This window comes from Ovis canadensis, chromosome 24 (assembly GCF_042477335.2).
Source record: "Ovis canadensis isolate MfBH-ARS-UI-01 breed Bighorn chromosome 24, ARS-UI_OviCan_v2, whole genome shotgun sequence".
In the NCBI taxonomy this organism is placed as follows: domain Eukaryota; kingdom Metazoa; phylum Chordata; class Mammalia; order Artiodactyla; family Bovidae; genus Ovis; species Ovis canadensis.
The window spans coordinates 35,427,747-35,440,985 of NC_091268.1; the positions used below are offsets into that span (position 1 = coordinate 35,427,747).

At 44.2% G+C, this 13,239-nt stretch overlaps 1 protein-coding gene across 1 annotated transcript in view; it reads left to right on the forward strand.

The window, feature by feature from the left end:
- Positions 1–13,239, forward strand: part of OTOA (otoancorin) — an 85,413-nt gene that overhangs the window by 6,633 nt on the left and 65,541 nt on the right. The window contains exons 2-7 of the mRNA XM_069570345.1: positions 5,749–5,843; positions 6,178–6,206; positions 6,299–6,329; positions 6,445–6,472; positions 8,449–8,536; positions 12,258–12,389. Coding sequence (XP_069426446.1) covers positions 5,753–5,843; positions 6,178–6,206; positions 6,299–6,329; positions 6,445–6,472; positions 8,449–8,536; positions 12,258–12,389 — 399 coding nt within the window. The 5' untranslated portion in view covers positions 5,749–5,752. The remainder of the gene's footprint in view (positions 1–5,748; positions 5,844–6,177; positions 6,207–6,298; positions 6,330–6,444; positions 6,473–8,448; positions 8,537–12,257; positions 12,390–13,239) is intronic.

Here is a 13,239-nt window from a genome sequence, read left to right on the forward strand (position 1 = left end):
AAACAAAATCCTCATAAAACATTCAACAACTAGCTTCCCTGGTGGCTCAGTGGTAAAGAATCCACCTGCCAGTGCAAGAGATGTGGGTTTGATCCCTGGTCTGGGAAGACCCACATGCCATGAAACAAGTAAGCCACACTATTGAATTTGTGCTCTAGTGCCTGGAAGCCAAAACTATTGAGCCCTTGAGCAGCAACTACTGAAGCCTGCAGAGTCAGTGCTCTGCAAGAAGAGAAGCCACCCCAATGAGAAGCTGGAATACCGGAAGGAAGAGTAGTCCCTGCTAATGGCAACTAAAGAAAATCTCAGGCAGCAATGAAGACCCAGCACAATAAAAAATAAAGAAATAAAAAAATTATTTTAAAAATATAACAGCAACAAGAGAAAAGGCAAGCATTGTAAGTAAGTGTCCTTGCTTAGTACACCTGCCATCTACCAATCTGGAGGGGCTGCTTCTTTCTCCAGTCTCTCCTTACCCTACCTGTATGGGGGCCAGATTGTGAACCAACATCCCTCCTTTAAAAGATAAGTACTCCTTTAAAAATGTAGCCACATTTCTGTTATCAAAAACATTAACAGTAATTCTTTAAAATGTTCAAATATCCAGACAGGGAGCAAGTTTCCACAGTTGCCCCATATTTTTTGTTTTTCATGGTTTGCTTCTATTAGGATCCAAAGAAAGTCTATATGCTATGAATACTTGTTACAGCTCCTAAGTTTTTTAAGTTCCTAGTTCCTTCCTCTGTGTGTATGTGTGTGTGTCTGTGTCTATGTCTGTCTCTCTCTTTGCAGTGTGTTTGCTGAAGAAACTAGGTCATTGATTCTGGGGAGTTTCCTACAGTCTTGAATTTGCTGATTGCACCTGGTCTACCTAACATTTTAACAAAGGAACGCCTGGGTCTCAGTCCTTAAAGCTCACTCACGTTCTCCCTTATGTTCATTTTCTTGGTGAACTCATCCAGTGGCCTGGGTTCAAGTATCTGCTGGCTGCTCTGTGTAGATAGCTCCAGTCTGAGCCCTGCTCTAACTGCAGACTCAAACGCCAGACTGCCTACTTGTTTTGTCCACTTGGGTGTTTTATGGTCATCTCAAGCTTAGCTTGTCCAGATCTCCAGGGCATCTTCCTCAAATCTGCCACTCCTGTGGTTTTTTCCTATTTCTCACCTCTCTAGATGCTCAGGCCCAAATCCTTGGACGTGTCTGTGACTTGTCTTTTCTTCCTCACATTCAGTTTATTGACTCTACCCTTCAAAAAATCAGCAACCTCAGATATGCAGATGCCACCACCCTTATGGCGGAAAGCAAAGAGGAATTAAAGAGCCTCTTGATGAAAGTGAAAGAGGAGAGTGAAAAAGCTGGCTTAAAACTCAACGTACAAAAAATGAAGATCATGACATCCGAGCCCATCACTTAGTGGCAAATAGATGGAGAAACAATGGAAACAGTGACAGGCTTTATTTTCTTGGGCTCCAAAATCACTGCAGATGGTGACTTAAACCGTGAAATGAAAAGATGCTTGCTCCTTATAACAAACCTAGACAGCATATTAAAAAGCAGAGACATCACTTTGCCTACAAAGGCCTGTATAGTCAAAGCTATGGTTTTCCTAGTAGTCACATATGGATGTGAGAGTTGGACCATAAAGAAGTCCAAGTGTCAAAGAATTGATGCTTTTGAACTGTGGTGTTGGAGAAGACTCTTAAGAGTGCCTTGGACTGCAAGGAGCTCAAACCAGTCAATCCTAAAGGAAATTGATCTTGAATATTAATTGGAAGGACTGATGCAGAAGCTGAAGCTCTAGTATTTTGGCCACCTGATGCCAAGAGCTGACTCATTAGAGAAGACCCTGATGCTGGGCAAGATTGAAGGCAGGAGGAGAAGGGGACGATAGAGGACAGGATGGTTGGATGGTATCGCTGACTCAATGGACATGACTTTGAGCAAGCTCCGGGAGATGATGAAGGACAGGGAAGTCTGGCGTGCTGCAGTCCATGGGGTTGCAAAGAGTTAGACATGACTGAGTGACTGAACAACAACAACCCTTCAAAATATCCCCAACCACTTCTTGCCACCCTCACTGCCATCTGTGACTAAGTCATCACTGTTCATCTCTTACTGGTCTCCTTGCTTTGCCTGTTGCCCTTGTTCAGAGCATTCTCAACAAGCAATTGGGGTTATGGAGCTAGTGTTTTAAAAGTCAGAGCGTGGCTTTCACACTCAGGCTGTGCTGTGCTCAGCCACTTCAGTCGTGTCTGACCCTTAATGACCCCATGGACTATAACCCACCAGGCTTGTCTGCCCATGGGATTTTCCTGGCAAGTATACTAGAGTGGGTTGCCATTTCTTTCTCCAGGGGATCTTCCCAACCCAGGGATCGAACCCAGGTCTCCTGCGTCTCCTGCGTTGCAGGCGGATTCTTTACTGCTGAGCCACCGGTGAAACCCGCTCTCATTCTAATAACCCTCAGTGGCTCCTGTCTCCCTCCAAGTAGGAGTCAAGGTGCTTATGATGACCTAATCTCACCTACTGCTGTCATCTTTGTGTGATTTATTGAACATGTCAGTTGCATTCCTAATGTCACAGCCTTTGCACTTCTGATTCCCTTTTTCTGGAACATTCTTTCTCCACACTTTCCCATTATTTGGATTTTGAAAACATCAGTTTGGCTTGTTTATTCCCTAAACCCATATGTGGGGCTTTGTTCCAAGCATTGTTCTAAGTGATTTACTTCAGTAACTAATTTTATCCTCATATGATGTTATGAGGTAGGTACCAGGGAAGCCCTTATCTTCTCTTTTTTCACATTCTTTCCCTGTATACATCATTACAGAGTATTGAGTAGAGTTCCCTGCGCTACATAGTGCATCCTTATTAGTATCTATCTTATACATAGTAGTGTGTACATGTCAATCCCATTCTTCCAATGTACCCCTCCCCCTCCCCTGTCCCATAACCATAAGTTTATTTTCTATATCTGCAACTCTGCTTCTGTTTTCTAGATAAGTTCTTTTGTGTTTTTTTTTTAAGATTCCACAAGTAAATGAAATCATGTGATATTTGTCTGTCTCACTTCCCTCAGTATAACAGTCTCTAGGTCAATCCATGAGGTTGCAAATGGCATTATTTCATTCTTTTTGTTCATGGCTGAGTAGTTTTCCGTTATATGTACGTACCGCATCCTCCTTATCCATTCATCTGTTGACGGAGACTTAGGCTGCTTCCATGTCCTGGAGGGAATGTAAATAGTGCTACAATGAACAGAGGGGTGCATGTTATCTTTTCCTGTTATGGTCTTCTGTGGCTACATGCCCCTGAGTAGGATTGCTGAGAAGGCAATGGCACCCCACTCCAGTACTCTTGCCTGGAAAATCCCATGGACAGAGGAGCCTGGTGGGCTGCAGTCCATGGAGTCGCTAAGAGTCGGGCACGACTGAGCGACTTCACTTTCACTTTTCACTTTCATGAATTGGAGAAGGAAATGGCAACCCACTCCAGTGTTCTTGCCTGGAGAATCCCAGGGACGGGGGAGCCTGGTGGGCTGCCGTCTATGGGGTCGCACTGAGTTGGACACGACTGAAGTGACTTAGCAGCAGCAGCATGGTAGCTCTATTTGTTTTTAAAGAACCTCCACACTGTTCTCCAGAGTGGCTGCACCGCTCCTAGTTCTACCACTTAAGAATTTGCAAGGACTTAGGAGCCCTGTATCAGGGATGGATCAAAAACCAAGTATTAGAACAAGAGATGCTCCTCGTGCTCTTATCATTTAGGAAATTATGAGGGATTTAGTGGCCCTGTTGCATGAACTGGGGGCAGAAACCAATACATATTTTCCATTTTCTCACAGTTTCCCTTCTCTCAGGGGTCTCAGTCTTGTTCTACCTGTCATCCGATGTCTGAAAACCTTTGTTTCATTTGTTTTCTAATTGTTTAAGGCAAGGAAATTTATCTGCTGCCATTTACTCCATCATAGCTGGAAGCAAAAGTCCAACTCATTCCTTATTTATTGGTGAGTGGTGTTCCATTGAGTGGGTATACCGTATTTGTTTAACCTTTCATCTATTGTTGAACATTTGAGTTGTTTCTAATTTTTGGAATGGAACTCTACAAATCTTTGTATGGATGTATGTTTCAATTTCTCTTGGGTAAATACCTAGGGGTATAATTCCTAGATTGTAGAGTACTGTATATTTAACTTTATAAGACACTGCCAAACAGTTCTCCAAAGTGGCTGTATCAGGAATGTATGAATTCACACTGCTCCACATTATTGTCAACACTTAGTATTGTTAATCTTTTCAACTTTTAGCCATTCTAGTGCATATGTAATGAAGTTGTTACCACACCAAATTTGGGTCCACTTGCCTGCGCATGGTAAAGCCAATCTACAGACACCAGGTTGTGGTGAAGGAAAGTGTTGTGTTTATTGCAGGGTGCAAACCAAAGAGTCCAGGGCAACCGGTGCTTAAAAGGCTCCTCCAACTCCTCAAATTCTTTCAGGGAAAGGTGAAAGACAGGGTAAAGGAAGGGGAGGGACTCGGGGTGATCAGCTCATGGACATTCTTCTGATTGGTTGCTGGTGAGGTAATCAGGAGGGACCATCTGGTTCCAATTGGTCTGGGGTTTATGTGCTTGTGGGCAGCATACTGGCTTCCCCGGGGGCTCAGCAGTAAACAAACTGCCTGTGATGCAGAAGACGCAGGAGACCTGGGTTCGATCCCTGGGTCAGGAAGATTCCCTGGAGGAAGGCGTGGCAAGCCGCTCCAATATTCTTGCCTGGGAAATCCCATGGACAAAGGAGCCTGGCCGACTACAATCCATGGGGTCACAAAGAGTTGGACATGACTGAAGTGACTGAGGATGCTCACATGCAGGGACAGAATACAGTTAACTTCTTCCACCTGTTGGGGGCTTTAGTATCTACAAAACAGCTCAAACGACGTGGCTCAGAATATTATCTTCAGTCCTTGAGGAGAAACTAAAAAGAAACTAAAGGTCCTTGATGCTGTTTAATGGCTAAAGTATGATTATTTTGTCTTGCTTGACTGTTTCCCTTCCTTTCTGCATTTTCTCACTTCTCTGAATTTACTCTTTGGAACTTGGGGACGGCCTAGGAAGCTAAAGTCTTTCTTTACACAAGAGGCAGGCAGAGGGCACGATGTCGGGGGGGGGTCCATTCTGGGAAGGCTCCACAGGGTCTGACTCACTTACAGTGTCTCATTAGTTATCAACAGCATGTTCTTGAAAACTAATATTTGCCTGGCGTGTTGCAGTCCATGGGGTTGCAAAGAGCTGGACACGACTGAGCAACTGAACTGAACTGAACGACACCGATAGTCCTTGAGATGCGTATTGGCCATTTGTATTTTTTTAAAATGAAGTTTAGGTTCATATTTTTTCCCTGTTGGCTTGTTCATCTTCTACCTACTGAATTGTAAGAGTTCTTTTTATTTTCTAGACGTAAGTCCCTTGTCAGCTCTAACAGAGTCCATGCTTTTAACCACTCCTCTTTGTTCAATTGAGGGGAATGAGAGGTGGTTGTAAGAATATAAACAGGCCATTATAACTAAGGAGAGAGATGATTGTGTTTTACACCAGCAAAGAAGTTTAGATGGAGCAAGGTGGATGGAATTTAAAAAAAAGTCTTTAAGGGATTCTGGGTCTATCTGTTTTTCCCTTGTCTTCTGATTATTCTTAAATATGTCTAAAATATACAACCCTGAGTCATGTCTGTGCTTGAATTAACTGCAGGAGAATGTCTCAGGAACCTCAGAGATGCTCTCTTTGGCTGTTCCTTTTCCTGAGCCTTGGAGTGGCAAGTTATAGTGTTCCAGACTCCCGGCAGGGTAAGTCCCGAGGGAGGAGTCATCTGTCACGGTTTCCACACATCTCAGGGGATGGAGTGGGGTTAGGTCAGTTCAGGTATATGGTGCTACGGAGTGTTCTGGGATGTGTGCGTGCCTGTGTGCCCTGTATGTGCCTGTATGTGTAGAATTTTCAGGGTTATTCTAAAAGGGTTTCTCAAACCAAGATTTCCTCACATTGGCACAAGTATAATAAAAATTCACTAAAAATTTCCGTCATGAGTAACCTTTTCTGGGGGATCTTTTCTTAACACATCTATATTTTTGAAGGTCACCCCATTCAATTCTGTTTATACATTCAATGGCTTTGTTGCAGATTTGCATCCATTGTTGCAAAAGATGGCGGTGAGTATACCATTTTCTTCTAAACAACATCCCCTCTGTTGAAACTGCCAACTCGTGGATGTTATACTTGATGTTATCTCTTTGCCTTTTAGGAAGAAATAATAGATGGAAGCTACCTGAATGGTAACATTCCCACTGTCCCCGCTTGTTGCGTCTAAGAATTTCAAACAGGAGGTGCCTGTGATCTCTCTGGAATGATTCCTTTTTAAGTTGTCTTTTCATTTTATTTCCATTGTAGCATTGCTGGATCTCATACAGTTTCAAAGGTAACTCATCCTAAAGGGGAGGTGGAGGGATGGAATAGATTTTTTTTAATGGAAGTCCCTTAACTATAAAAAGTACTATATACTCGTTTATCCAGTTTATCCAAAATTTAGCCAATGCACAAGTGTTTTAGAATAGATGCATTGTTCCATAGTTTTGGCCCCCTCTGCTGTAACACAAGAGCTAACATTTACTGAGTGCTTACTATGTAGCAGGTACTATTCTAAGTGCTTTATGCATAGAATACACATATAATCCTCACAAACCTCAGTCTCCTCCCACCCAGGTATGTCCTTTTGTTATCTCATTGGATAGAATAATGAAACTGGGGCCCAAGGAGGTGATTTAAGGCTGATTCCCTCAACTGGGAAGTGATGAAGCTGGGGTGTGTATCTAGCAGCCTGGCCCTTGGGTGCACCATCACTTTATTTTTTTAGAGTGCTCTATCATTTTATTTTATTTGGCCACACCATGTGGCATGTGGGATCTTAGTTCCCTGACCAGGAGTCGAACTGGTGCCACTTGCGATGGGAGTCTTAACCACTGGACCACCAGGAAAGTCCCTCACTGTCCCTTTATGTGCTGTTAGATGCCACCCTGTGGAGCAGGGCACTGCATAGTGTGGTGGCAAGGTAAATATTAACAGATGATTCTAATATAACAAGTACTATGAAGGACAGATGGGAGACTTGGGGCCCTATGACAGGAGCGCTCAATCATATTGAAGTGAAAGATCCCCATAAACACTCTTCTCCCTAAGGTAACTCCAGTTGACAGTATTGAATATATTCTTGCAGGCTAAAATTTTTTATCTGTCTCTAACTATCCATCTATCTAGCAGCACCTATGTATCTATCTATAACGAGAATGTGATTATAAAAGGCCTTCTAATTGTTTAAGGCAGGAGAATTTATCCACTGCCAGCTACTCAATAATAGCTGGAAGCAAAAGTCCCACTCATTCCCCTTTTCTGAGTGAGTGGCATTGCATTGAATGGGTATTACCACCTGTTGAACATTTTACCTGTTGTTGGACATCTGAGTTGTTTTCAATTTTTGGCTGTTATGAATGAAGCTGTGCATTTTCTGTGTGTTTGGCAATGTTTTAGCACTTTACATGTGTGGACAGATTTAATTCTCACAGTTAGCTATATTACATCGGAGAAGGCAACGGCACCCCACTCCTGGTAGGCTGCAGTCCATGGGGTCACTAACAGTCAGACATGGCTGAGCGAGTTCACTTTCACTTTTCACTTTCATGCATTGGAGAAGGAAATGGCAGCCCACTCCAGTGTTCTTGCCTGGAGAATCCCAGGGACGGGGGAGCCTGGTTGGCTTCCATCTATGGGATCACACAGAGTTGGACACGACTGCACTGACTTAGCAGCAGCTATGTTACATAGAAAGGGAAACTGGGGCACAGGAAAACTCAGTAAATTGCCTGAGTCCACACAGTTGAGTGGTAGAGCCAGGATTCAAATCCAGGTTTTGAGCCAACAGTCTTAACTATGCTATTCCAGCCTCTCATGGTATACACAGCATTTGTTTTGTAAATTTAATATAGTCAGGGGGCTTCCCTGGTGGCTCAGCTGGTAAAAAAATCCACCCGCAGTGAGGAAGACCTGGGTTTGATCCCTGGGTTGGGAAGATCCCCTGGAGGAGGGACACCTGTCTAAGTCCATCTGTTTGGATTGTTAATCTGAGTGGATTGTTACAGGATTTAGAATATAGCACACAGCTCTGAAACTGATTATTGTCTTTGAGAGGCTGGTGTTTGGGTAGGTTCCTAATACTGGAAACTCCCCTACATTGTGCCAAGGCAACACATTGCATTCCTCCAAGCACAGAGTTCCTAGCATCCTGGCCCACTCCCACTGTCCTCTCTGAACTTCCGTCCCCTGAGCTCTTAGCTAGCATGGGGACTACCCATCCTAGCGGAACCTGTCATCATGACCTTCTTTGTCTGTCTTTGACTAAAGCTCCCACGTGTGGACGGCAGACCTGTCGCACAGAGTCCTGGCCTATCTGAACTCACGGCACGTTGCCTTCACCATCCCCAGCCTGAAGGTGTGTATCTGAGACCCACCCCTGTGTTCCCTTCTCAGTGCACAGGGATTGCAAACTCAGGAGCCAGGTGAGTTGGAGAACTGGCAGAGAGCTAGTCTTCACTTCTGCAAAGAAACATGTTCTGTCCAGTTTTTTTGGAAATGTGCTATAAGCTCTTTTGTCTTTCATTTTTCTACTTTTGATGGAGATATGGTGTCTGTATAGGGTATAGGCTGAGCTGCTGTCTCTCAGCAAAGCCCCCTCAAATTATAGCAGCTCAGCCATGAAATTAAAAGATGCTTACTCCTTGGAGGGAAAGTTATGGCCAACCTAGATAGCATATTAAAAAGCAGAGACATTACTTTGCCAACAAAGGTCCGTCTAGTCAAGGCTATGGTTTTTCCAGTGGTCATGCATGGATGTGAGAGTTGGACTGTGAAGAAAGCTGAGCGCCAAAGAACTGATGCTTTTGAACTGTGGTGTTGGAGAAGACTCTTGAGAGTCCCTTGGACTGCAAGGAGATCCAACCAGTCCATCCTAAAGGAAATCAATCCTGGGTGTTCATTGGAAGGAGTCATACTGAAGCTGAAACTCCAATACTTTGGCCACCTCATGCGAAGAGTTGACTCACTGGAAAAGACCCTGATGCTGGGAGGGATTGGGGGCAGGAGGAGAAGGAGACGACAGAGGATGAGATGGCTGGATGGCATCACCGACTCAATGGACATGAGTTTGAGTGAATTTCGGGAGTTGTTGATGGACAGGGAGGCCTAGCATGCTGTGATTCATGGGGTCGCAAAGAGTTGGACACGACTGAGTGACTGAACTAAACTGAACTGAAACAATTAAGCTTATTTATATTATGTGTAATAGTCCACACCACCCTTATGGCAGAATGTGAAGAGGAACTAAAAAGCCTCTTGATGAAAGTGAAAGAGGAGAGTGAAAAAGTTGGCTTAAAGCTCAACATTCAGAAAACGAAGATCATGGCATCCGGTCCCATCACTTCATGGGAAATAGATGGGGAAACAGTGGAAACAGTGTCAGACTTTATTTTTGGGGGCTCCAAAATCACTGCATATGGTGACTGCAGCCATGAAATGAAAAGATGCTTACTCCTTGGAAGAAAAGCTATGACCAACCTAGATAGCATACTCAAAAGCAGAGACATTACTTTGCCGACTAAGGTCGGTGTAGTCAAGTCTATGGTTTTTCCACTGGTCATGTATGGATGTGAGAGTTGGACTGTGAAGAAGGCTGAGTGCCAAAGAATTGATGCTTTTGAACTGTGGTGGTGGAGTTGCTGATGGACAGGGAGGCCTGCTGTGCTGCAGTTCATGGGGTTTCAAAGAGTCGGACATGACTGAGCGACTGAACTGAACTGAACTGAGGTGGGAAGTCCAGAGAGGAGAGGCAACTCTACCGCAAAAGGCCATCGGCGGGGCGGGGTGGGGGGCAGGTTCCTTCTGTCTGATTGCTTTATCATCATCTAGGGAGTTGCTGCTTGTGTGGTTGAAATAACATATCCATTCTCCAACCCAGAGAGGGTGCTGTGGGAAAGAGGAAGTGAAAGGTCAACAGCCTCTCTTTAAGGATGTGACCCGGAAGTTGCATACTTCCTCCTGCTCTCATTTCATTGGCTCACAGTCCACAGTCACATCTTACTGCAGAGGAATAAGATGAGAGGCCATGTACCCGGATAAAACTTTTGGGCTTCTGTTGCTAAAAGGAATTACAAGAGAGAGGATCTTTGGGTATAATTATCAGTCTCTCAATCGCAGGTCCAGGAAATATTTTTCTCCCCTTTAAATTCGACCATAAGAAAAACAGTTGCGCAAGTGCGTAAATAGATGGCAATGGATATTTACATTAGGGAACAATAGGGCATGGTAGGAACTGCAGTGAGCTGGCCAGCCTCTACCTCATTAGCGTAATTAGTAGATGGGGTGCAATGTTGTGCTCTGTGAAGAGCACAGAAAACTGAAAGAACATTCTTTCAGAATTCAAAGACTGTTACTTGATTCAGCAAAGAGGTCATATCACTTATGAATGAAGTTCCGACATACGTCTTTGTTGTTTCAACTTTTACTGACTTTATGGTGAAGATGAACATTCATGTGAGGGCTAAGCTGAGATTGCTGGTTGTTAACGACTTACAGCCACTAGACGGAGGTGGCTGGTGGCCTCACGGCATCTGCTTTCTTCGTCTTGTTCATCAGTCTGTGTAATCTATAAAGAAGTGGTGCTTGCCCTTTTCTCTCTAGCAGTAGGGCTCCTCATGAAATGTGTATATTTTAACCTGATTTGAGCTATACTCCCTCTCTTCCTGTTTGTATATTCATTTATTCATTCAGTACCTACTCATCCAGCCTCTAGTCTCTGCCAGGCACGGTTGTAGACACTGGAGGCTCAGAACAGGCAGTCACCTTACCACCCATGTGGGCCTTTCAGTCTAGAGGGAGAGACATTGAGTTAACAATTCTTCAACTCATTCAAGACAGAGGATAATGGCTGGCACTGATTGAGAACACTTTATGTACTCATTTACTCCTTGTGATATAGGATTAATCCTTACTTACATAGTAAGTTTGACTCTTGTCCCTACTTTTCAGCTGAGAAAACTGAGACCTGGAGATACTGTTGCCCGTTTATCAAAACCCAGGAATCTCAGTTAAATTTGACTTGCAGATTAATAACAAATACATTTTTAGTATAAGTATGTCCCATGCAATATTTGGGATATACTTATGCTAAAAATTATTAGTTGTTTATATTTAATTCAAATGTAGCCAGGCATCCTGTATTTTATCTAGCAATCCTAGTTAAGGAACTTGCTTGAGGCTGCACAACTAGTAAGTAAGGTGGGGATTTGCACATGGGTTGTCTGGTTCTGCCATAAAGGTGGTGTCATCTGCATATCTGAGGTTATTGATATTTCTCCTGGCAATCTTGATTCCAGCTTGTGCTTCTTCCAGCCCAGCGTTTCTCATGATGTATTCTGCATATAAGTTAAATAAGTTAAATGGGCCCTTCCTTTTTCTGTTTGGAACCAGTCTGTTGTTCCATGTCCTGAACTGTCTGGTCCTAGAGCTTACCTTTTGTCCATGATGCTTTGCTGCCTTTCTAGAGCATTTTTATTTAAGGAAGATTTAGAAAATAGCTCCCCAGGTAGCAGAGGAAATCTCCTCTAGGAGAAACTGCTGGCCTCTGCTCCTTACCCTGGAGGGGATGCCATAGCCAGTTCATGCTGCCTGAATGTTGCTCCTGTGCAGAGGGTTTGGAGCATGGCAGAGGGTTTGGAGCGTGGCAGAGGGTTTGGAGCATGGCAGAGGGTTTGGAGCGTGGCAGAGGGTTTGAGCAGGGATCATCTGGGCATAGTAAAATATCTGAGTAGAGGTCAGCTGCTCTGGACTTGAAACCTCAATTGCCTGCAGGGACCAGGCAGCTATGGCTGGAGGGTGGTGATCAGGAAGAGTAATTACAGTGAGCGACTGCCCCTTGGCCTGTTGATTATTATACAGAAGGGGATATGTGTCTAGCACTGCCACATCTTTGTGGATTTTTGTGAGGAATTTCCTGAATTTTAAATGTTGGTAGCTCATTAAAAATTTTGGAGTCAACTCAGCCAAACGCGTGCAGGCTGCCAGCTTGCGGTCCCTGCAGGGAATTAGGTGGCTTGGCTGGGTGCTGGCTGTGTGATCCTGTCCTGTCCTCACTGACTCGCCCAGCATTCTGTGTCCAGGCAGCCATGGAAAACCTCCTGGAGCAGCGTTTGTACCAGCCCCAGAAGCTGCTGGAGGACCTGAGGGGGACAGATGCTCAGCAGTTCCACACCGCCATGAAATGCCTCTTAGAAGACAAGAAGGACCTCCTGGTGAGGCTTTCTTGGCATCCTGGGAGTGGGGGAAGTCCAGGGCCTTCAACTTGGTGCTTGTCAAGTTGAATGGAATTGAGCCTCATTCTGCCTTTCTTCATTTCCTCCCTGAAAACTCCTTGGGACCTAGATTTTCTGTCTTACTTCCTCCAGAGTTCAAATGAAATGCCTTATAATTCATATTCTTATGGTAACTCAGATAGTAAAGAATCCACCTGCTATGCAGGAGACCTGGGTTCAGTCCCTGGGTTGGGCAGATCCCTTGGAGAAGGGAAAAGTAACCCAATCCAGTATTCTTGTCTGGAGAAGCCTGTGGACAGAGGAGCCTGGTGGGCTACAGTCCATGGGGTCATAAAGAGTTGGACATGACTGAGAAACTAACACTTTATAAGTACTAAGAAATGAAGGATGCCCAGACAAGCCAGTGTAGAAACTGGCAAGACAGTTCAGTGGGCTGTGCAGCTGGAGCTCTCCCAGCTCACTGCAGCTCTGAACCCTCAGGAATGCCACCTGGACACACTCACACTCTGTCCAGGGTCCTGGCCTAAGCGTTACCAAGATACCGGTCCTGGTTTGGGGGGATTCTGAAACCTCAAACGAACAGAGCTTTCTTCTTTTCTAGTAGGTATAATCCTTCCTCAGTTTCAACTCTGTAAAAAAAATGCTTTGTAGTTAAAAGCAGTCTGAGGAAGGCTGGTATAAAAATATTTTGATCAAAAAAAAAAAAAGGTATTGTAAAGGCACAGTTGTGGCAGTCAGCTTTTTGAAAGTAACTTGTGAAGCATTTACCATATCCTAAATTGCACTCTTTGCAGACTTGCACACATATGCTCTGCTTTCAGAATAAATT